The 24,116-nt window shown below is 43.1% G+C and overlaps 1 protein-coding gene across 1 annotated transcript in view; it reads right to left on the bottom strand.

Annotated features, from left to right (window-relative positions):
* The window catches only part of LOC138604140 (alpha-1,6-mannosylglycoprotein 6-beta-N-acetylglucosaminyltransferase B-like), a 60,868-nt gene extending 38,262 nt beyond the window's left edge, over window positions 1-22,606 (bottom strand). Inside the window, exons 1-4 of the mRNA XM_069675997.1 lie at window positions 22,404-22,606; window positions 19,800-19,912; window positions 10,707-10,851; window positions 3,015-3,124 (exon numbers count right to left, since the gene is read on the bottom strand). Coding sequence (XP_069532098.1) covers window positions 3,015-3,124; window positions 10,707-10,851; window positions 19,800-19,912; window positions 22,404-22,471 — 436 coding nt within the window. The 5' untranslated portion in view covers window positions 22,472-22,606. The remainder of the gene's footprint in view (window positions 1-3,014; window positions 3,125-10,706; window positions 10,852-19,799; window positions 19,913-22,403) is intronic.
* Window positions 22,607-24,116: the final 1,510 nt, after the last annotated feature.

Raw genomic sequence — 24,116 nt, 5'->3', positions numbered from 1 at the left:
CAGGAGGGGACAGGAATCAAGAGCTCTTCAAGTCACAAACAAAGGAAATGATTAATGAAAAATGATGAATTGATTATTAAACTTGCTGCGATTCTAGATGTTTATTGTCACTCTGGTTATACAAGCACAATCGTGTGAAACACTTTAGCTTTGAGGCTCCATTTAAAAGGCTGGATATTAAATATAAAAGACAGATAGGATATAATAATATGTTTGAGAAAGATCATTTACATGTAGAGCTAAATATATACATGAAGGCAAAATATATAAGTTTAACAGAGGCAGAAATATGTTGTGTTTCTGCACTAAAATCAAGTGTCTTCATTTTTCTGTCAGTCCTGAAGTCGCAGGCAGGTGACTTTTATCATCTTGATCATTTTTGCAAAGTTTTACAACAAGATTATTAAATGAAAATGATTCATCAAGCCAACTAGCAAGATGTTCATACTCAGACTCTTTCAATAATGCTACGGTTCAGTGGGGTTTGGTGTAGGCTGTTTAAATCTTTTTCTTTTTAAAGGGGGGGTATTATGCTAACTTCGTATTTCACTCTGTGATACCTGTGGAGTAGCTTAGCATAATTTACAGTTAAAAAAACTCCTCATTTTTCTCACACTGGTGCTCTGTGCAGGCCCTCATACAGCCCCTGCCTGAAACGACTCAGTCAGCTCTGTCCCTTTAAGAAACCCCGCCCCTACAAGCCCACGTTCTTTCTTCCGATTGGCCAGCTCTCTGAAGCCTGCTGAGGCTGCACTTTGTGATGTCACAAAGTGCAGCCTGCAGACTAAGCTGAGAAGCCTGGGGATTACTCAAACATACTTTCATCCAACATTGTAACATTATATATACGTCTTAAAATGTGAAACAGCTTCATACCCCCTCTTTAAAAAAGCATTAGTTTGGTTTTGCTAGCGTTTAGCACTAATTTGGGAAGGCTGGGGCTAAGTCGTAGAGTTGGTCGTCTTTCAATTGAGAGGTTGGGGGTTTTATCCCTGACTGCCACAGTCACTTGTCAAAGTGTCCTTGGGCAAGACACTGAACCCAACATTGCTTCTGAAGGCATAGCCCTAGTAGTATTAATGTGCATAGATCCTGACTGGTGATTGGTATAGCAGCCTTTGCCATCAGAGTGTAAATATACACTCACAGGCCACTTCATTAGGTACACCTGTACAATCTAATGCAGCTCAATGCAACAGCACTGCCATGGATTCTGCTTTTATGAAGTTAATTATATTCAGATGTGTCTCTAATTTTTTGTCCTCCCTATTTACAAACATGAGGGGGCCAGAGTATTAGGAACACCTCTGAATATAATGCAGCTCAGTACAGCCCCACCACCGATTATGACCTTGACGCTGAAATGTGAATTAACACCAGCTTAGAAAAAAGCCTGTACATTAAAGGCAACATAAAAGCAAATCTTATGGCTGAGCTGGTGTATTGGATTTCATTCGATTTTTCAGTTGTACCTAATATAGTGGCCAGAGAGTGTAAGTGTAAAAGGGTGAATGTGACATGGAGTGTAAAAGCGTTTTGATTGGTCTGAAGACTAGGAAAGCGCCATATAAGAGCAGTCCATTTAATTCAAAGCTGCTAAGTGCATTCTGAAGAGCATTAAAAAAAAGTGGGTTCTCGATAGCGAGTTGAACAGAGGAAGCAAAACAATACAGAAGAGTATCATCTGCAAAAGGATGGATATTACAGTCAGTCATTGGAAAAAAGAATATTAATCTAAATTGTAAAGAAGACAGGGCCCAGAATTGATCCCTGTGGGACACCTTTGGTTAGTGGTATAAAGGAAAATGATGTAATAAGATGGATGATGCAGAAATGTTGTATTTGATATTTTATCTTTCTTTAAACTCGTTTAACTGCAGTTTACATAAAACATGATGCACTAATAGCACAAATTAATCTTAACGCTTATCCATGACTCCCAATTGGTCATAAATTAAACGGGCCATTGTTGTGTTTACCTAAGCGTGTGTTTGTTTTGTACATTACAGATTACATCCTAATGCCTTAGAGATAAATTAGAGTGTATGTTCAGCTTACAAGCTCCTGTAAAAGCTCGGCCTCCCCTGCTGATTGGCCAACTCTCTGCTCCAGCCCACTCACTGGATTTACTATAAATACATCACATTAGTGTGATTCATTAAAAACATAATTAAAAAACTTATTTCTTGCTCCCTTTTTCCTTCTCTGCCCCTTTCTCTCTTTCCTCCTCCTCCTCCTCCTCTTCTTCTTCTTCTCCTCCAGGAAGCCCGGCACTAACACCGAGCCTAATTAAAGAAGCCGTTGCAGCTCCTCTGCCAGCATCCTGCCGAGCATCCGAGAGCACAATCAAAGACCAATAATTGCCCACCATTCTGTCTGATTAGCATCGCAACGTCAGACCTCTCACCATGAAAAGTGCTTCTTCCTGCTGCTGTCAAATTTAAGCACGTTCATTCCGTCCTTGTTTAAATTATATCCCACATTACAACAACGGACAAATAATCTGAAGCATTTAATGAGACGCTGAAGTGACGTTTGCAGCCTCTTACAGCAGGATAGTGGACACAGGAGAGGAGTTGAATCGTGTGTTAAATCTTGCCGTCCGATTTCTATCCGTGCCCGATAGAGAAATTGAGAATGAAGGCTAATAAAGAAAGCCGACAGGCCGGGATCCCATTAACCATGCTGCACTTCATCATCATGATTTAAACATCCTGCAGTCGAGTGGTTTTGACAGAGCAGCAACAACCCAGCTCCTCCACCATGACACCAACAGTTGCCTGCTATTTGAACGGGTAATGTGCCGTGAATAATGTCTGTCATGTTCTATATGATCAACCAGCAAGTGTGCCTTAGACATAAATTGTGCATTCAAGCGTTAGACGTGATCCAGGCTTTGACAGAAAAGCGTCTGCAGATCGCAAATGACTCGAGGGATTCATCTGAAGGGTTCTGCTATATTTTGTTCTCCCGGCTCGTGTGTGAGCGTGCAGGCTGTGTGTGTGTGTTCGTACCTCTGTTGTTGGCCATGCTGCGCTGTAGGATCTGCTCCACCCTCACCGCCATGTCAGACATGTTCTGGGCTATGGCCTGAATCCGCTCCACCAGGCCTACTGGCTGAATCCTGATCATGCACAAAGAGGAAGAGAACGTCTAAATACTGGATATTTCAGGGAAAAACATCTCAACATGATCCAGAAGAAAGAGGACGCTATACGTCTTTAATAGCTCCTTCTATCCGGCCGTATTTGCTGCATTTGTTAAAGTGGTGGAAGAAATGCTAATTGTGTAGAACTTGAGGCGTGAAATCGAAAAGCTTTTAAACACTGACAGATAATTTATTTGTTGGGATAAAAACCGTAAGTCAGCATGTTAAAACCGGTCCCACGGGGAAAACACAAACAGAAGACAATTAGGTTGTTAGCAAATGTGTTTTACTGCACTTGACCTCTGTGGCCTGGAAGCTGTTGGCAAAACACTCATAAACCAATATTTAATATGCAGAGGGAGAGTGGGGGGTGAGACGGAGGGAACGAAGCAGCGTTCTTTTTGGCAGCTATTTTAGATTTAGTCTTCAGAAGAAAATTAGTTTAAATCACATTTTAGTCAAATTTACCCTTTATAGTTTAAGTCGACGACAACTCAAAACATTTTAGTCGATAAAAAGTCATCACATTTTAGGCATTACTTTTAGTCTCCTCCTCTTCCAGTCTCCCTCTTCTCGTTTTTACCTGTTCACTTCAGGTAAAATTAACACCACTTAAATTTCAGGAGATCATCCGCAGAGGAAAAGAACGATGAGGAAACAGCATCTAAAGATTACACATCATCATCGCTTCTCATTTAAACAGTCTGAAGCAGACAGCCGATGGCTGCTCCTTTTTGTGCAGAAGAAGCGTCACATGACGCCTAAAACGCCTCTTTTTCTATGAGTGCGCTCAGAGACTGAAGCAGAAAGAGTTGACAGAGAAAGTTCACAACCACCTTCATGATACCCGTTATCTGCAACTGGGGCGAGAGGCTTTAAAATGTTTTGAATGTCCGACAGCCCACCCCTATGGAACGCCGATTGGACCAATACGTCTAGTTCGATGTTCGCTCTAATACGTCTGATATTTATATTTGAATATGCTAACAGTGCGTTAGACGACAGAAAATTACCTGTTAACAAGTGCATTACTAAGACGTTTAATATTGCACCCAATATTCATCCGTTACTGAGGGTCACTGGAAGGGAGATAACTATTCCCCACTCAATCAACCTTGTATGAATTGAGGTCAGGAAATCTATTTTTTGATGGCAGAGTGGAAAGTTTTGCTCTCAAAACTTTTATGTTTGATTGCATAATAAAGAAACAAAAGTAACCCCGTATGAATTACCCGCACAATTTCAGAAATGGATCCACCCCGCACTGGATGCAACTGCCAAAAGAATCCCCCGACATCTGATCGTGAACGTTCTAACACTGGACCGTTCACATTCTAAAACTGTTTTGTTGCGTTGCGAATCATCGATCTGAGCTGGGCTTTAGACACGTGATCGCTATGTAGCCCAAACAGACCAACTAACAAGAGCACACATGACCACAACTGAGAAATACGTACAGCCCAACGCAAGCCCTACGTCTAAAAAGGGTTGGGAATGTTGACACCAAGCAATATCAAGGAGCCTTGGACGTGTAAAGACGACATATTCTGGCACGTTAAGACATACATATTGGACGTATTAATGTGAACGATTAACTAGATTTATTGGTCCATTCAGCGTTCCATACACCACCAACATTTTAGTCCCGTCTCGTCGTCAGAGTTTTTATTATCAAAGATCTATTTTTAGCTCGACAACGTCTCATCTTTGTCATGGAAAAAGATTGTGAATGACGAAAGGAGGAGGGTTTACACTTTGCTTCATAGGCCTAAAGTGCATGTGTATGAAACATAATGTAACCTCTGAGCTTAAGTGTGTGAAAATATGTTCCAGACCTGCTGCTGTATCTGCAGCAGATACAAGACTATGACACATGCACCGTTCTGCAGGGTGCAAACAGAAAAGATGTTTTAAGTTCAACAAAAACCTCCAAAAGGAAAAAAGGTTTCAGCACCTGAAAAGTGCACTGCAGCCACCTGCATTAAGGCTTAATGGATTTATGCAATAAATTATAAAATATTCTTGAGGAAGACCTCAGCCTTGACTCAGCCGAAGAAAAAATAAATGAGCTTTGAAAGCACAAAGAAAATCTGTTTGAATGTGAAGGGCAATTATTTATAGAGCCAGTAGTGACACAACTAGGGCTCCAGCTAACAGTTACTTTTATTATTCATTCAGCTGCACAGATTTTCTCCACTAATTGTTGGATTGTTTGGTCTATAAATGTTGCCTTATTCACATATTCAGTTCATCGCCCTGCAGACAAAGAAAAGCAGGAAATGTTCACATTTAAGTTCCAGGTTTCTGAACTTGAAAGAGGGGGCGGGGTGGTTTAAGATATTATCTCATCACTCCTCAAATTTCTGCATGTAAAATAAATCTGTGAGGAGTGATGAGGTCGGAGCCGAGACGCGAAACACAAGCTATGTTCTGCCTACGTAGTAACCAACCTGCACTGTATCATTTCCCTGTTTTACATGTAAACAAACACTTTATGGATTGCATTAATGAGCTCCTCTTGTTATGCAGAAGTGATTCTGGGATCTTCCCTGCTCATTAAACAGCTCGGAGGACGTAAACTCAGGAAGCTAAAGCAGCTAGTCTGATTTCATTGAGGCAGCAAGTTTTTCTGTGTGAAACAAATCAAATTGTGCTCATGTGCAAAACTGAAGCTAAACCGAAACCTCTTCCATGTCGGTCCCAGGAGGCAGCAGGTCGCCGAACCGATTTCTCTTAGACCAGCAGGTCAGCACAAATTAATTGCCAATTATGCACCCATACAGATTGAATATTAATCCTGGTCATTATTTTGTCTTCCTATTATTAAATAAACATGACTGACACTTAAAATGCTCCGCCCGCAGAAAACTCTGCTGCATATCAAATTAAGCGCTCCCTAAACTAACAGCCCCTCCCCCAGGGGGCGATGGAGAGGGTGTGGCTTCACTTTTGGGGAAGCTGGCATGTCATGTCATGAGCGCCTATCTCTCAGCGGTAGTGTAGAGTGGAAGAGGAAACAACAGAGACGGACAGGAGAAACTAAAGTCAAATGTCTGGAACAGAAGACAAAGAGCTGGTCCCCTGAAACGGCTCGTCAGCCTTTGTTTGGAGGTGTCAGGCTCAGGGCGAGTGATGTTCAAGTAATAATCGAAGATTTTCATGTAAATAAATGTCTGTTAAGTCTCCATCTATCGCCGAATGAGGTAACACAATGGTGACTGACCCTATGACCCACTGATGAAAGCCTTGCATTTGCAGTATATAGTATTATTATGGGCTGGGTGTGGCGACATTCAAGGTCTTCAAAAATCACAAGCGGCGCCCAGTTAGTGACGCGTTTTCCATCAGCCAGCAGTGGTTGGTCTGCCAGAGAGGATAGGTGGAGCTAAGCGGCTGCTTTTCCGGTCAGTAATCTACTCTGGCTGAACAAACAAAGAAAAGATGGATGACTACAGATACAACTTCAAAAATAAGTGAAAATCCAAAGAAGAAGAAACAAACTCGACGCTCAGATGAAGCAAACAGTCTAAAAAGGAAAGCGACCGTCAGCCAGGAATATCAAGAGTTACAACCGGAGCCAACCGTGGACGTCTGGTTAATTACCATATATCGCCCAAGAGAAGGAAACTGAAATCTTCGTGATTGGCCGGTTGAAGCAAGAAAAAAGTCAAAGAGGTCATGGAACCTGCGTCAGCGCTGCAAAGCAACCAAACTAACTTGTTCAAGCAGCTGAAAAATCAGCACAAAGTGCAGCATGATGAGTTTCTGAAGGCCGAGAGGAAGAACGAGCTGCTCCCCGTCCTCCTACAGTCACACGTCCATAACAGAGAGACACCCTATCCATCCAACTCCCAAAGACACATTGAAAGTACCCATGATGCACCAAATTCAGGTAGACCACACTCGCACTGCAGGAACGTCAGCAAAGCATGACTTATGAGCTGTTGCACATAAAGAAGACGACCGTGTTGCTTTAAACCGTTTGTAAGGTGACAGTTTGACTCTGTAATCTCTCTGATGAACCTGAGCTACACTGTTCATCACCTGAGCAGCGAGGTGAAAGAAGTCATGAAGCATCAGCCTGAGATTCATTCTCACCACCAAGTTAGTTTGAAAACTATTTAGCCTTTGCCACAGTTACATCTCCAGCTCAGTCCCTGAGGGGCCAATTAAAGGACTGTTAGAGTTATATGCCTGAGAGTACATCCAGCGGGCATTGTGCAGAGAAGATTTAATTCTGTAAGAGTAATATCAAACTGCAGATAGAAAGAAATAATTATAGGAAGTTTTGGCCAGAGAACAATAAATGTTTTCCAGCAGGCTGTTAAAAGCAGAGAGTCAGAGGGAGGAGAGTTTGTTGCTCACTGAAGCCTTTTCTTTGACTTATCAGAAATAAATCATCTAAAAAATTAGCTTTCCTTTGATGTGCTTAGTGTTCACAGTTCTGTCCTTACTTAAAAACATCAAATTGTTTGGGGGCAATAATTTACAAAAACACGAGAATGTGAGAAAAACAATGAAAGCATCAAACGTAGGTTTCAGCACCGCTTCATCACCTGAGGAACAAACGGCAGCTCATTTAAAGTAAGGTTGAATTTAATTGTCAGGTTTCTACTTTATGTGCACTAATGTGAAGTTAAGCAATTATTTATGAGGCTAGTAGTGAAAAATATAAAAGAAGAACAACAACAACAAGAAGTAGAAGAACAAGAAGAAGAAGAACAACAAGAAGAGGGGGAAGAAGAACAAGAATGAGAAGGAGAAGAAGTAGAAGAAGAACATGAACAACGAGAAGAAAAAGTAGAAGAAGAAGGAGGAGGAGAAGAAGTATAAGATCAAGTGGAAGGAGAAGAACAAGTAGAAGTAGAAGAAGAACAAGATCAAGAAGAAAAAGTAGAAGAAGAAGGAGGAGGAGAAGAAGTATAAGAACAAGTATAAGTAGAAGAAAAGAACAAGAAGAACAAGTAGAACAAGTAGAAGTAGAAGAAGAAGTAGAAGAAGAAGAAGAAGGAGAAGAAGATCTGGCACCTCTCCAGCTACCAGTTCTAATTTCCACGCTTGGTCCGTCATAGGTCTTAAACGGGAAACCCTCCCACTGAGCTTCTTCTCCCCCGTTTGTCACAAACAGACTTCAAACGCTTTCTAAAAAGAAACAGACGTTTAAATTTAGATCTTGATTTAACACTGAGACCTAAATTTGATCACAAAGACTTATTTTGGGGCGCTCATCTGGAAGTCAATAGAGTTTTCTTTTGGATCTTACTGGAGCTGATTATTACAGTTATATAAAGATCAGTGCAGAAAGAAGAGAAAAAAGGTCATTATAAGATGTGAAACTAGGATCAGGCTGAGAAAAGATGAAGGTCATTTCTAACGGAGACGTATTGATGTTAAATTGAGCTCACTTGTGTGTAGAAGAAAAGGCCAGACTATTCTGGGGTGTGGCGTTGCACCTCTTCTGTCATTGTAACTGCTGCAGACAGCAAGTAGTGAACACAGTGTCCAGACATGTTGTAAGTTACCAATACTATTACATTGCATTTAAATGTACCATCAATGTGTGTTGCATTGCTGGCTCCATTGAACAAGGATTTCAGAGCAGATATTTCCCGGCTGTGAGGAAGAGAAGGGGTGATGTCGGGGAGGGAACCAGGCACAGGAGGGAGCTTCCTGTCCTCAAACCCCGAGCAGGTGCAGCATGAGAACTGAGCGCGCACAACTTGTCCGGCACGACCCCTGCTCTGCCTTTTCCAGTTTATATGAGAGTCTCTTTTATTTCTCCTGCTGCCTGCATGTGGAGAGGGAGGGAGTTCGTTCTAACACATATCATCTTCTTTGACACCGAGGCTCTTTTAACAGCAGGCGCCTGCTCTGCTGGGATGCCTCAAGGCTCAATACTTGGCCCCATTTTTTTCTTCACACTGTATCTCTCTCCTGTCCCCTTCAGCCTCTATGTTTTTTATTTAATCATTATCAATCAATCCACTAATTAAAATTATGTCTACAGCACATTTAAAAACAGCAGCAGCTTATCAAACACTGTTCAAGGCACAAAAGGAGCAACAGATAAGAACTGAAACTTTCACAACGAAGAACAAAGAACAGGATGAAAGAGAACAGGAGGACTCAAACACTGAAATACAAAAGTATGTTTTTAGTTGAGACTTGAAGGAGAAGTGAGATTTTACTGTGCAAATAAGCTGGAAAATGACATATTCTACAGACCAACTCGAGTTGAACCTTGATGCTTCGGGCTGCTGCTTTTTCCTGCCATCTTTCTGTCACTGCTGACTTTAACTGCATTAACTAGTCCCTCCAGGATTTTGTGGCTGCTGTTTTAAAAAAGTCGCAATGGAAGTTGGAAGGCTTTTTTTTTTCTTTAACACATGACACATCCACTGTGAGCGACCGGGACGAACACTCCAATCAAGCCATCTATTGGCTGAGCGAGCTGTTTGTCTTCTAACATCCCTTCTGGTCAAGGTCACTGTAATCTACGGAAGCCCAAAGCGGACATGCAACCATACGTTTTATTTACTCTGTTTTCCAGTGATAACAAGTTGTTTCCGATTGTTTTCTCAAGATCGCGACTTATTTATCTCGATCTCTCGATAACGACACTGCGGCACCGTGACGTCAGATCATACCTCGTATCTCCAGAGCTGCAAAAGCACAAAACAAACATGGAAACAGGCTGAAGTTACCTCATTAGTGTGGGCGATGTCCTGCTCTGTAATATCACAGTGAGCAGCCTGTTCTGTTTTCTAGATCAACGTAAAATTATCAGGAGAAAACCAGCTTTGTTATCTCGAGATAAATGAGTCGAGAGCTACAGAAAACAACAAAATTACTCATCACGGGAAAACGGACTAAACGTATGGATGCATGTCCCCTTAGGGCTTCCGTAGGTATCAGATGAACCTGCATTCCAAATTAAGTACAACAAAGAAGACTCCAAACTTTAAGCTATTTGGTCTCTCAGTCCCTCACATTTCCCAAACAGTGGACAATTTTACAAAAACATTAAAAGGTCCAATAAGCAATAAGCTTTCGGTCATGTCACACAATCCTCATCAGGACATGGATCTTGTCTGTTTGTCAGGAAATCGTTTGTAAATAATAATAATAAATAATAATTTTCTTTGCAATCAAAGCGGGTAAATTATTATGAATTATGAGATTTTCTTGTAACTTTTGTTTCAAAGGCCGAGAATAAACTTTGAGCTCTACAGACAAAATCAATGTTTATAATAATTTCCGTGAAAGGGCGTGACGGGACCTGAGGGAGACACTAACGTAAAAAACAAACAAATTAAATCCAAATCTCCGGTGCAACTCTTTGACTTATGAAGTCTAATGTTCAGTTTATTAAAAGATTAACCCCTGAGCATCATTTCCCTTGAAGATTAACAAGAATACAGTCCCGTCGTCACCTGCCTCCTTCAATGTCCTCATGTTGTGCAGGGAAACTAACCCTACATGACAGCTGGTGGCCTTTCACATGAGCTGTAACTAATTTAAACACATCTGACAGGTGTTAAAAACCAGGATGGCGCACCTGTCGAGGGCCGAGCTGAGCTCGTCCAGCCTGTGTGCGTCCGAGGTGTTTCCCAGTCGGGACAGGGCGTCCATCCTCTTCATAATGACCTCCAGCATGTCGCTGATTTTCCTCAGCACCCCTCGAGACTCCTGGCCGCCGAGCACTGAAAAAGACGCAAACACAGCGACAAATATGACTAAATGGAGACATGAAAGAGTGCAGATAAGTCGCATTTTACACGACCGCATTTGGGTTCTTAAAACAAGGTCACAGCAACAAACAAGCAGCTTCTTTTATCTCTGGGATGATTTACTGCAGCTGTAGAGTCTCTGCTGCAGCCTCGTTCAAGGTCACCTTTTAATCCAAGTGTCTCATTTTACTTTAAAACATCGCTTCAGTCTTGTTTTTCTTTCATTCTTCATTACTAACCTCTGCCAAGGAGAACACATTCACGGCGTTAGCGAGAACAGGATTGTTTTTTCTTTCTGCTCGGCACAAATAATGAACGACCTGGCTGGTGGTAAACCGGAGCCCCGCTGTGAGCGAACACCTTGTCAATTAACGCGCCTGCAGCTTCAGATAATCAGGTCAGAGCAGGTCAGGCTGCAGCACCAGGAAGAGGAGGTCCTGACCTGCACGGTTTACTTTGATTAAGCTCTACACCCACAGAGCCTTTTATTAACATGTAACTGCATGACAATTTAGGGGCTAAGAAAACTTCGTAGCAGCATAACATGAGGAAAAGTCGCAGATTTACGATAAATAACACGACACACGGGACTCGAGTGAAAATGTGATTTGACCGTCTGAGAAAGAAACACCAGCAGCCTCATACTGTTCTTGTTTTCAGGGGGAGGGAGTGAAAATAAAGGCGCACCTCTCCGTGTTCCCTCATCAATTGCATTAGGCTTTAGAAAAGTGCAATGTGTGCAGCTCACTCCTCCAGTCAGAGTTCATTCATCACCAGCGGCCGAAAGTCACCTCTCTGTGCTGAGAGGAAAGTGTATTACATCAGGAGTCGATAAAATAAGGACCAAGAGAGAAGGTCTGTGCGCGTGTGTGTGTGTGTGTGTGTGTGTGTGTGTGTGTGTGTGTGTGTGTGTGTGTGTGTGTGTGTCAGTCGCAGTCACAGTCACAGTGGTTCCCTTCAAAGACTGTTTGTGTTTGTTTAGTTTGTCCCTTTCCTCTTACACCTTCTTTGCACCTAATTAATGACAGATCTCTGGTCCAGTGAAATTTTGTCTTTGTTACTCTTTGTTTAAAAACAATCTATAAAAATAGTTAGATATAAATAAGCAGAATAATACAGGAGAGAAGGAGGTGAGAGTCAGTGCAGAGTAAATCACTGCAGGGTAATAAACTATAAAGGTGGAGTAAACAATCTGTGGCGTCTGGCTGCAGGTGCAAGAACAAACCTTTCTCACCAAACTCTAAATTAACCCTCGTACGTTAAATATTTGTGAAGATTTATCTTTACTTTGAGCTTAAGCACCTGCACGGTTCAGTTTCCTCTCTCAGCTGCGGTGTAGTCGCTGCCTCCGGGCTTCAGCGTGGGAGAACTTTCTTCCTTCACTGTAATTCTCCTCGCTCACATTGTGCTCGTAAATCACCATTACTGAGCATCGAACTCTTTCCCTTCCTGCGCAGAACACTTTGAGCTCAGCCTTATATATTTGCAATCAACTGTTCATCAGGCCAGTCGTCACTCTCGCTCCCTGCAGCCTCTCGAGGGAACATCACGTGTTTTCGTGCTCAGCCCGGCGAGCTGCAGCAGAGTCTGATTGTAAGTGCGTGTTAGCGCACAGCCTCCTCGGTGTCGTCGCTCATCTGCTGGTTAATAAAGAGCCGAGTTAGCAGCCGCTAATCTCCTTTAACGACTCCATTTCCAGAGTGCCACAGCACAATCGATACTATGAACAAACTCCAATTAGATCGCCATTTGTACTGTAGCCCGCCGTGTGCACAGGAAACACTGACAGTCAGCTTTAAACAACAACACATAAAGAGAGAGTCAGCGGGCGTCTGGGCCAAACTGAATACTTCATCAATTAATGGCAACAAATAGATCCTACGACATGACGTGAAGAGATGTCAATACAAAGTGGATAAACTAGTCCTTAATATGGGGCTGCATGGTGGGGCAGTGGTTAGCACTGTTGCCTCACAGCTAGAAGGTTCATGGTTCGAATCCCAGTTCAGACGTAGTGGGCCCCTCTGCATGAGATCTCTCCTAGAACTCCAGCTTCCTCCCACAGTCCAAAGACATGAGTTAGGTTACTTGGTGACTCTAAATTACCCGAATGTGAGCGGAAAGGTTGTCTGTCTCTGTGTGACAGCCCTCTGATTGACTGGCGACTGGCACATAGATTGAGAAATGTGCTCCTCTCATAGCTTCCAGAGAGACATTTTGGTGTTAGCTTAAAGCTGGCTAACGTAAGAGTTTCTCTGTGAGTCGCCTCGACAGCATAAAATGACATTTACACCCTGTTAAGTTACTTTACCTGAATACTGGAACTTCAAATGATGCTTTATTGAGACAGACTGAGCATCATCGTTGTAATTTGTTCTCAGATTATCGGTGTGAAACAAAGAGATCTAAATTCCTTCTAAGTTTCTCTGCTGCCATCAGGACTTCATTATGTTTTACCTGCTTGTAAAACTAACCGTGTACTCCTCGTAAAGCTTCCAGAGACACATTTTGGTGTTAGCTTAAAGCTGGCTAGTTTATAATTGTATCTTCTGCCACCCTCAGTGCCTTCTGTGTGTGTTTGTAAATCTGTCTTATTTTTTCATCTTGTATTTATCATCATTTCTTCGGCATTATTGATTTCTATCATGCGAGTGAAGTTGCATAACGACCCTGTGGAGACGTTTTGAATGTTTAAATGTTCAAATTGATGCTTTAATGTGCTTTTCCTTTGAATGAGAACAATGCTGCAGCCTAACAAGGCTCAACACACAAATACACACAGAAAAGTAAAAACCTCACAGCTGCAGAAACTCTGATGGAATAAAGTTTCTGCATTTAGTAATTTATTCATCAAGAAAACAATCGATTGTCGCCGTGTGTCATGTTTCATTCACGTCTCCTCTCCTCCCCGTCGGCTCCAGAGCCAAATAAATAAATCCTGTCATCTCTGAAACGCTCGTTCTCTTAGCGAGGGGGGGGCTCAGAGTCGGACCTCTCCATCTCACCTGACAGCTGGAGAAACTCATACAATCCCTGTCTGCAGTCTCTCTCTCTCACACACACACACACACACACCTTTCCCAGCACGCCCCTCTCACTCTTAATTCCAACACTCATTAAAAAAACAGCTGATTGAAACCGAGTCTCTCTCGTCTCCTCGGCTCCTATAGGGGAGCTGACAGACCCAAAGCTATTAGAGCCGAAACGTCCGTCACCCGTGCAGCCGCGCTCTTATTGAGTCTGACAGCTGGAGAAGGGAAACTACCTGCACTATTTTCTATTAAACATTCCTCTCTGTTGCTTCAATTAATACATGAATCTGTCTTTGCCCCCACAGATAGCGGCACGTTCAGCTGCGCACACTGTACCTCTGCAGTGTTTATTGATTTAATACAGCTTTACTAGTGCAGATACATTTTTCAGTGGAAGCAGCACAGCACACCTGCTAACTCAGGAGGTGAGGAAAGGCTGACACACACACACACACACACGGAGCTCAGCGTCTGCGAACACAACCTTTAAACACACACTTCTCAGACACACAGCGTACGATCATTTTCCAGGACGGGACTTTAGTCGTTGTATTCTCTTTCATGCTCTCACATTGTGCAGAGGCATGAAAATATGATGAGCATTTGCATAAACATATTTCCTGTTTTTCACACAGAAGATTTTTGCAAGAATGCAAAAAAAAAAAAGAGACAACAAGAATAGAAAATGCTTCCTAAACCAAAGTTTACTTCCTGACCCAGTTTGACAGCTCACCGTACAGAGCTGCCAGTCCTGATAGAGAAAACATCTGCACAACAGGAGGCTGGGATCTGACTCACAGGATGCTGTTATATGTTAATGCATTAATTATCTGTTAAATGATTGTGTTAACTGCATGTAGGAGCGCTACGCTGCATGTTCACACTCAGATAAATGTTAATAATGCTGCAGCTCATTCACAGAAACAGATGCAATCACAGCTTCATTTCCCTCTGCTCAACACAGGAGACAACTTACTCGACTGAAACACACAAAATAAACCAACGCAAGCCTTACAGACCAGCCTCAACCTGACTCTAAACTCCATCAAATCATGCTGAATGCAACAAACAGTCGATGCCCAACAATCAATACAACCAAAGTCTACAAGGACGTCACCTGTTTTCCCAGCAGGTGAGTGAAGCTGGTGACGGAGGATGACGGGCGAGGCCGTCCGCTGCATATTAACTTCAAGTTATTCTTAACTGCCGGAGAAGAAACATCAGGAGCAAAGGTCAGTTCATTTTATTCATAACACCAAAGCATGGAGGAGGAGGAGGAGGAGGTGGAGGAGGATGAAGATGGTTAAGAGTAGGATGAGGAGGATGGGAAGGAGGAGGAGAATGACAAGGAGTATGGAAGAAGGAGGAGGGGAAGGAGGATGATGATGAAAGAAGACGAAAAGGGCGAGGTCGGGAAGGATGGGGATGATGCCAAGGAATAGGAGGAGGATGAGGATAAGGAGGATAGGAAGGACGAGGATGAGGAGGATGGGAAGTAGGAGGAGGGGGAGGAGGATGGGGAGAAGGATGGGAAGGAGGAGGATAGGGAGGAGGAGGAGAAGTAAGATAGAAAGGAGGAAAATAAGGAGGAGAAGGATGACGGGGAGGAGGATGCTAGGGAGGAGGAGCAGGAAGAAAGAAAAGGGAAAAGAAGGAGGAGGAGGAAGAAGATGATGGGGAGGAGGAGGAGGAGGACAGTAAGGAGAAGAAGGAGGAGGAGGATGAAGATGAAGATGAAGATGGTAAGGAGTAGGATGAGGAGGAGGATGGAAAGGATGGGAAGGAGGAGGAGATCGACAAGGAGGATGGAAGAAGTAGGAGGAGGAGGAGGAGGAGGAGGAGGGGAAGGAGCAAAGAGGACGTGGTTGGGAAGGATGAGGATGATGCCAAGGAATAGGAGGAGGATGGAAAGAAAGAGGAGGATGAGGGTGTGAAGGAGGAGGAGGATGTGGAGAAGGATGGGAAGGAGGAGGATAGGGAGGAGGAGGAGAAGTAAGATAGAAAGGAGGAAACAAGGAGGAGAAGGATGACGGGGAGGAGGATGGTAGGGGAAGGAGGAGGAGGAAGATGAGAAGGAGGAGAATGGGAAGAAGGAGGAGGAGACGACAGATTATTTATCCCTCTCTTCATACAAACACACAGAAGCTCTCCGCTCTCATTGACCTCTTCACCAGCAGCCACGTCAGCTCCGACTAATGTTCATGCACGACATCGTGAGGACTGCTGAGCCATGAAATAACAAAGTTCCATGGTGTCTGTGAACGCATCACAGAGAACAGGATGCTCCCTGCACACCTGCTGCAGAATCAAACTTACATAGAAAAACACAACACACGACTGCAGCACAGCTCCATGTAACCTTTTACACATAAACACCTTCTGACAGACATAAAGCAAACACCATGGCATCTGACGTTACCTGTTGTTGGGAGTTTCAGTCACGCACATTTTTGTGGCATTAAGGAGAACAAATATAAGGTGGCAGATGGATTCATAAAGATCAGAGAGGACACCCGCCTTCGTTGTTTACTCTGTTTACCTGCAGGAAAACATCTCTCTCCATCACTTACAGGATGACGGTTAAAAAGAGCTGCAGGTAGGATTTGAAAACGCATTAGCATCTGAAGCATTTAGTGACCGGGGTAAAACCTGAAAGCCTCCTCAGCCTCTTCCTCCCTTTGTGGCAGAGCTGCATTAAGGCCCCTGTGTTAAAGGGACACACTGTGAAGGTGGTCTTCAAAGAGCTTATTAGGAAGCTACAGTACACCTCTGGAGCCTTTAAGATATCTTGGATCAAATGCCTCAGCCTTTCAAGCCTCCCACTCTGCCAGAAACAGGCCCCCTCTCGCCCCCTCCCTCCTCGTCTTACTTCTTTTTTACATCATTAGTTTCCTGTACCTTCAAAAGGGAAGCAATGAAGAAACGCGTGCATTTTAAACCTGGATACAGCTCGGTGTCCAAATGCAACTAAGTGGTATTTTGAGTCTCAGGGCGCAGAGAGTGCAACACTTTCATACACTGTGATTTCATATTCAGTACATAAAAATCTATAACAAAGAGATTAGGCTGAAAAATTGAATAAAAAAAGAGTCTGTTGTTGTCTTGGAGTCTTGGGTTTAAGGGGAAGAATAAGACAAAGAGAAAAAGAGAAGCAGAGAGAAATAAATAAAGAAAAGAGGAGGATCGAGGCAGAGAGAGAGAGAGAGAGAGAGAGAGAGAGAGAGAGAGAGAGAGAGAGAGAGAGAGAGAGAGAGAGAGAGAGAGAGAGAGAGAGAGAGAGAGAGAGCAGCAGGACAATAATTGCTTATTTTCCTTCTCACCTTTTGCTCTCAGGCGATTGTTGCCGCTCACAGGAGCAGCACTAAACGAGGTAGTTGTTCCTCTCGGCGCTGCCTGGCCATTCCGCTTACCCTTTTAGTTTCACAACACTGTGACGCCTCCGCCGTTGGTATGAAATTTTTACATTTCCTGAATGAATGCATGCATGTCACACACATGTTGGTGACAACACGGGTGCAGGCACAGTTTTCTCTCCGCAGCATCCAGCAGCAGGGACGTACAGTATCTGAGCAATTATTTCCAGCTCAGTCATTACGCCAACTCCCCGCGCAGCTAATCCTCATTCCCTCACATGCACGTGTACACAAACACAAACACAGGGAGAGAGTTTACACGGCCTGACTCGCTCTGCTTAGCGGCCGGGCAGCGTTTAATGAGCTAGAGGCCAGATGCCGTCCCTCGACTGCAGCCCATGAGTGGTTAATTAATCAGACAGCTTTCCTTTCCTTCCCTCCACACCTCCACCTCTCTCCCTCTCCCCCTTCTCCACCCTGAACCAGCTCTGCATGTGCCATTAAAGAAATTGGAGAGACCTTTGAAATGATATCCATAAATGCATCAAACTACAGCATGTCCTGCGTTACTACACGTTTAGAGTTCCCTCCTACATCTGGCCGATATCTGGTTCCCTAATTGGCCGTATAATGGGCTGCATTATCAGAGCAGGATGGTCTGATTACTGCCTCATTTGAATAGAAATAAATGATGATCAGCATAATATTTTACTAACACAAATAATCAACTGGTGTCCTCGGCTTGGTTATGATAGGCAGCAGCGTCGCTTCCCTCCGTGCCAGCTGGTATCCGCCACAGAGCGGAGGATGACACGCAGAGTCAACACCGCGCCAGGCGGAGATAAAAAGGTGAGAGACAATAGTCCAAGAGCCAACACCGACTCTCCCACATGGCTCGTGCTGTAGTGCTTGATATGCAGAGACACAGAGCACAAACACGGAGACGTGCTCAGAAAGACAACAAGGTGTTATCTCGGAGATAGCTTGGGTGTTTGTCGGGTGTGGCTTAGATTTGTTGATCTCAGCGAGGACAAGGTCACCGTCAACGACCACTTACACTCAAAGAAATTAAAATAATCCAAAAGCTATCAACTCAGGAGGATACAGACTCTGGGGTCAAAGGTCAGGGCTTTCAGTGCAGCCTGAAGTTATTCAAAAAACCGATGAAGGACTTCCGGGACAAGACTTCTTTGTCTGTGTGCTCAAGGTTGTTTACAGTCCGGCTAGCAACATGAGAGACAAGACCTGAGATGGAGTCAATGACTGTATCTGAAGATGCCCCCCCGGAGCAGGCGCTGCCTTCTTAAACACACCTTTACCTTGTGTCCTTGGCGTGTTGGAGCCCTCAGGTGGGCTCAGTCTGCAGCAGAGCAGTCTCTTGTGTCGGTCTGAAGCAGATATTCACGCTTATGGAAAGTTCAATGACTGTAGTGTTAGTGTTAGTTACGTCTCCTCTCGCCGTTCCTCCTCTACTCTGCTACTCGGGAACAGAACGCTGCAGGAGCCCCATTTGTCAACAGAGCTGTCAATCATGAGGCCACACCCCCTTTTTATAACATCAAATAACTAATTAAAAGTTTCAGAAAAATGAACACTTGGACATAAATCAGCATGATAAGAACTAACTATAAAGACAGAAAAATGTATTTGATGTGTATTTTGATTTTATAGTTTGTCTCATGTCCCATCTGTTAACATGGAGGAGGCGGGCTTTATGAGCCATACTGCAGCCAGTCAGCAGGGGGCGATGGAGAGGGTTTGGCTTCACTTTTAGGGAGCTGTCATGTCGGCCATCTTTTTATACAGTCTATACTTGGAGTGAAGACACTAGCTGTACTTTTATCCAGCTGTTTAGACGAATGAAAAGATAAATCGTCGTCAGACTACAGCTGATGTTTCAGGGATCGAGTTACAGTCGAAGCGTTCTGCTTCTTTTGCTGTCCACACAGACATTTCCCTGCAAACAACCAAAGGCCTCAGAAACACGTGTAAACTTCAGACTTCAATGAGAAACCACCACACCTACAGATTCACTACGAAACAATGCATCCCTCTCCCTTAATCACACGTTCATCATCTGTCGTGTTCTGGTTTACGGTCTTGAAATATCGACTTTAAATCTTCACTGCTGCAGTGATTCATGTCTGCAATTACTTTTTTTGAATCTAAAGGAGGATTCGGAAGGACTCACTCAATCTAAAATATCTTCTGTGTACGCAGAAGGTCAACACAACATAAAAAGAACCACAAATTTACAGCTACTACTCCTGCGACTAAAAATGAGTTTATGTGGGTCAGAACCAGGTCACTGAGCAGAGATGAAAGCAGGTGTTAAAAAAAGATGGCGGTGTAGATGAGAGGAGAGCGGAGCCTCTCCCTCGACACGCTCCTGATGAGCAAAGCGAGCAGGTCGCTCGGGCCGCTGGCAGCAATCAAGGAAGCCCCACGACGCTCCCAGCGTGCTCCCAACCTGTTCGTCACACAGAGGCGCAGAGAGGTGACGGAGCCGCACCGACATGCAAGAGCAAAAGCTTACCTTCAGCTCGCACCGTGAACGGGGAATCTCCCGGACGCTTGGCCGAAAACTGGCCCCCGAGAGAGGTCATTAGGAAGCACAGGCTGAAGAAGCCGATCCCCAGCACGAAGATCCTGCAGGAGGGAGACGAAGACAGGAGGGGGAGCATGACAAGGTTAGAGCTCGGGGGACGCACAGGAGAAGTGTGTCAGAGTGTGCCTGTACATCAGTGTGTGTGCTGTTCAAGCTGTTTAAAGATGTGTGTTTGTGTGTGCACTTTTATTACTATTGATGTGTTTTAGTGCATGTGTGTCAGTGTGTGTGTGTGTGTGTGTTTCTCAGGCTCCACTGGTTGTCCCCAGGTCATAACCAAAGGTACATGTTGCAGCTGTAATCTCACATTTCTTCTTATAGTTGTTCTAAATGTTTCCGGCTGCATTTTTAAGATGACTTTGGGAAAATGTTCACTTGACAGATCGAGGTATTTGGGGCATGATGAGGAAGTGCAGCTCTGACTCTTCCTCTTGTTTTTAGGCAGGCCCATCTCTCTGTTTCCTCTCCTTGTGAAGCTTTATGAAGCGTGTTCATGTTTTCATATTGTACCAATCTACCCACTGAGAAGCATTGTGCACTCGACTGACTGTGTCCTCTCAAATGAAGCATTACATGGACGAGTTTTCTGCATCACACTGTGCTCAGTGAGCTCACGTCCAAAATAAAAGCTTGAAATTACAAGCGAGTGGCTGCAGAGAGAAGTAAACACAGATTTCTGAAGTCCTCAAAGCGCTCCGGGCCGGTTAGCTCGCCTGCCCGCTCCGAGAGCCCTGCTGGGAACATGTTTGGAGCCATCCTTCCATCACCAGACGGCAGCAAACACTTGTTTTTTCTACAGAAACAGGTCAAACTTGTTGTTAAATTGTAGAAAAACTAAAGATAAAGCTGCCTTTTTATCAGCTCCAGAGACAGAGACATAATCTGCAGACATGCTGCTGCCTCCACTCTCAGATCTGTGGACTCAGTTCATCCCTCTGCCCTCATATCCATCACCAGAGATCCCTATGACTCTCACCATCCTTTATAACAGAGTTGTTTGTTCTTCTCTTTTAAGAGAAGAGAAATCTTTTACTTCATGTTCACTACCATTTTTAATATCATGCAGGACTGGACCACAGGAGCCTCTCAAGCTCGCTCTACTCGCTGCCTAATCAGCCTTTCCTTTCTGTGCATAAACATGTAGATTTATTTACTCACTCTAAAGATCTACACTCATTTCCTCGTGGACAATCCAAGGCGATAATCTGTTTGCACTGACTCTTGTCCTTTTGTTTGTTCTACTTGTGCATGTTTCTGAATCCTCTATAGTCTAAATAAAGGTTTAAATGAACGAATGAGAAGAGGGGCACTGCAGCACACACTGTCGTGCTTCCATTTTTCACACTACAGCTTGCTTTGTGAATTTATACAAGGCAGGGAACCGACTGACTGCAGATTAGGCCTGAGAAAACTCTGGTGTGCGATTACGTTGTTCAATATCGCAATAACGATATGATGTATGATATTAAAGCGTGCATATTAGCTATAACTCTTACTTTCTGCGTCTTTCTGCTGTTCTGCATGTTTTACAGAACCCCTGTGCGTGCAACATGTAAATCCAAACAGCTTGTTCATCTGATCGGTGTGAGACCATTAGGGCTCCATCCAAGAGGTCAAATAGTTGTTCATATTCGTTGTGATAAATTCAGACTTATGGGATGTGTTTCTCGTGAATGCTCGTGTTGCAGTAATGATGAACTTGAGATTTATTGTGCAGCCCGACTGCAGACCCCCAGCTAGATCCTGAGTGAGTGATAGACACGATATTACTGCCCACTATGTGAGATAATGGTGAGAAACTAGGATTTGATGTTCAGGGAAGCATGCACGGCTGTGTGAGCTAACAAGTGTTGGACCTCGTCTCTCTGTACTCACTGAACTGTACAGGAGGAGCATGTTAAATCCTGTGTGGAGCAGAGCATAATGTGTGACCCAACTGTAATCACTCACAGAGCTGTAAAACATCAGGTAATGTTAGGTCACCAAAAGTGACACAGACACCAATCCTACCTATGCTTTCACTTATTCCTTAATGCTCATGAGTCCTTGAGCTTCTGCACAGCCTTTTGGGTCAAACCAGGAAGTTTTAGTGAGTTTAAAGATGCTTCATTTGCTTGTAGGGAAACTGTCACTTGTGTATGCAAACGTTAATTACTGCACAGCAGGCGTCCAGCTGTTCCAATTAAAGCCAATAGACTAAACTTGCAGGACTTCTACAAAATACATAATTTATATCTTTTAGCAGCTTAAATCGTGTAAAAAAATCAGTGCATGTTTGTTAGAAATGTCCTTACATGAATAGAGTTGCTGCATAGGCTGTGTTCACGAACACTGACTTGCTTGTTGTGTATAAAATGTTTACTTGGTGACTTAATAACTACATTTTTATTGCATTTTTCCTGCATCCCTTTAATTGTCATGCTTGTGTTTTCCATTTTTTCCTGATAGTATATTAAATAAAATGTAAAATTAAGAATTTCTTTCTTTCTTTTACATGCCAGTAAATCTTCCGTAAAGGCTCCGTGTTCTTACCTGAACGGTTTGAAAGTGAGAAGACATCTCCTCACCATAGTGAAAAGCTCGTTGCTGGTTGCGATCATTTTCCACACACGTTCAAAGCTCCGGGTCTCCTTAACATGGTGCAGGTGTTTAACGCAACCAGCGTCACAACCAGAACTTTTTTTATCGGGAGACAGTCGTGATTAAACGAGCAACTTCCGAGCCCAACTTCAGCGGTAACCCCTCCGGTGCTTCCTGCAGCAGCGGATCAGTAGTCCTCCCTGTTTACGCTGCAGGGGAATAAAATAAGACGAGAAATAGCGAGGCTTTACTTAATGATGATACTCCTCCTGATGTGCAAAGTCCGGGGATTAAAGCAGCACCAAGCGCACAAACGCAGCACTGATGAGTTCCGTGCCTTCCTCTGAATGAATGAAGCTCTGACTGATTTTGTCCTCATGTACGAGAAGCTCTTCCGCCGTGGCTCGTTTACTGACAGCGCCATCTAACGGCTCACACCGGAACAACACACGTGATTCTTTTGTGTTGTATTAACATAACAGATAATTGATAAAGAAACGGATGATAATAACCATAGCAAGTAAGTAATAAAATATTGTTTATACTGGAAACAAATCGATGAATGAGTTTAGCAGTGCATGCTAATACCTAATGCTAACAATGCAATAAATCATTCTTAGATTAACAGCAGTCATTTATTAATTAAGGCATAAACTGTCTGGGACCTATTTAATGGCAGGTTAAGTAAACAAATCAGATCACAAATATTCATATCAATGACATATAATCGTCTTCTTGGTATATGAAACAGGAAATAAAGACGTAAATTTTAATCTAGCTTTTAATTTGGAGTAATGTTGTTTTTCATTCTTATTCTCATTATTATTCCTGGCGTTTATTTTGTCTTCTAAAATAGATTTTTTTATAGATTTTTTTTTTTTAAATCAATGTTTTATTTTCATCTTTTAATCTTGCAAAATTGTATCTGTTGTTGTCGTCTATTTTTGTTCTTATTTTCCGTCTGTGTATTCCTTAATCAAACACTCTGAGCAGCTATTTTGTATGAAAAATGCTTTATAAATAAAGTTGGGTTGATAGTTCTTCTCTAAAGGTGATATTGTTCTTTCAGAGGTTTCCGGACACATTTCAGCACCGCGGACAGCTCCTACCGGGAGCCTGCAGACAGCTCGGCAGCGACACCCAGCGGTCTGACCGCAGAATACACTGAGAGGAGGGTGATAGCAACACGGTGCTGAAATTAATAGTATCCTTCACATATAGAAAACACGTCTTATTTTTATTATTCATTATACGGATTATGTATTAAGAAAAATAAAGACAAAAAAAAGGCAAATTTTCTTTAATTTTTTTCTTTAATTTGATCTATTTAAGAAATACGCCATGAGAAACTTATGATGTGGCTATTTTTTACATATAGAAATCAAAGGTTTGATTATGTTTTAAAATGTAATCAATATTATCGTATTATTTTAAGTCACAACATAAAGTGAATTAATTTATTTATTGCTGCCATTTTCACAGTTTCACTCGTCTGTTTGATCTTGACCTCAGTCTTTACCCTGTCGACCATCTCAGAGTCTTTAAAGAAAGAGCGAACATCAAATGACAATGAAATAAAAGAGTAATCCAGGGCCACATCCTAATGGATGAGAGCAGCAGCATCCTCTGTTTCCATGACAACCGTGTTCACTTTGAGTATGTTGT

Source organism: Semicossyphus pulcher, unplaced genomic scaffold (assembly GCF_022749685.1).
Source record: "Semicossyphus pulcher isolate SPU_LCO1_2020_fin unplaced genomic scaffold, fSemPul1.0.p SCAF_25, whole genome shotgun sequence".
NCBI lineage: Eukaryota > Metazoa > Chordata > Actinopteri > Labriformes > Labridae > Semicossyphus > Semicossyphus pulcher.
The sequence above is the reverse complement of the archived record's forward strand: the minus strand, read 5'-3'. Positions and strand labels throughout refer to the sequence as shown.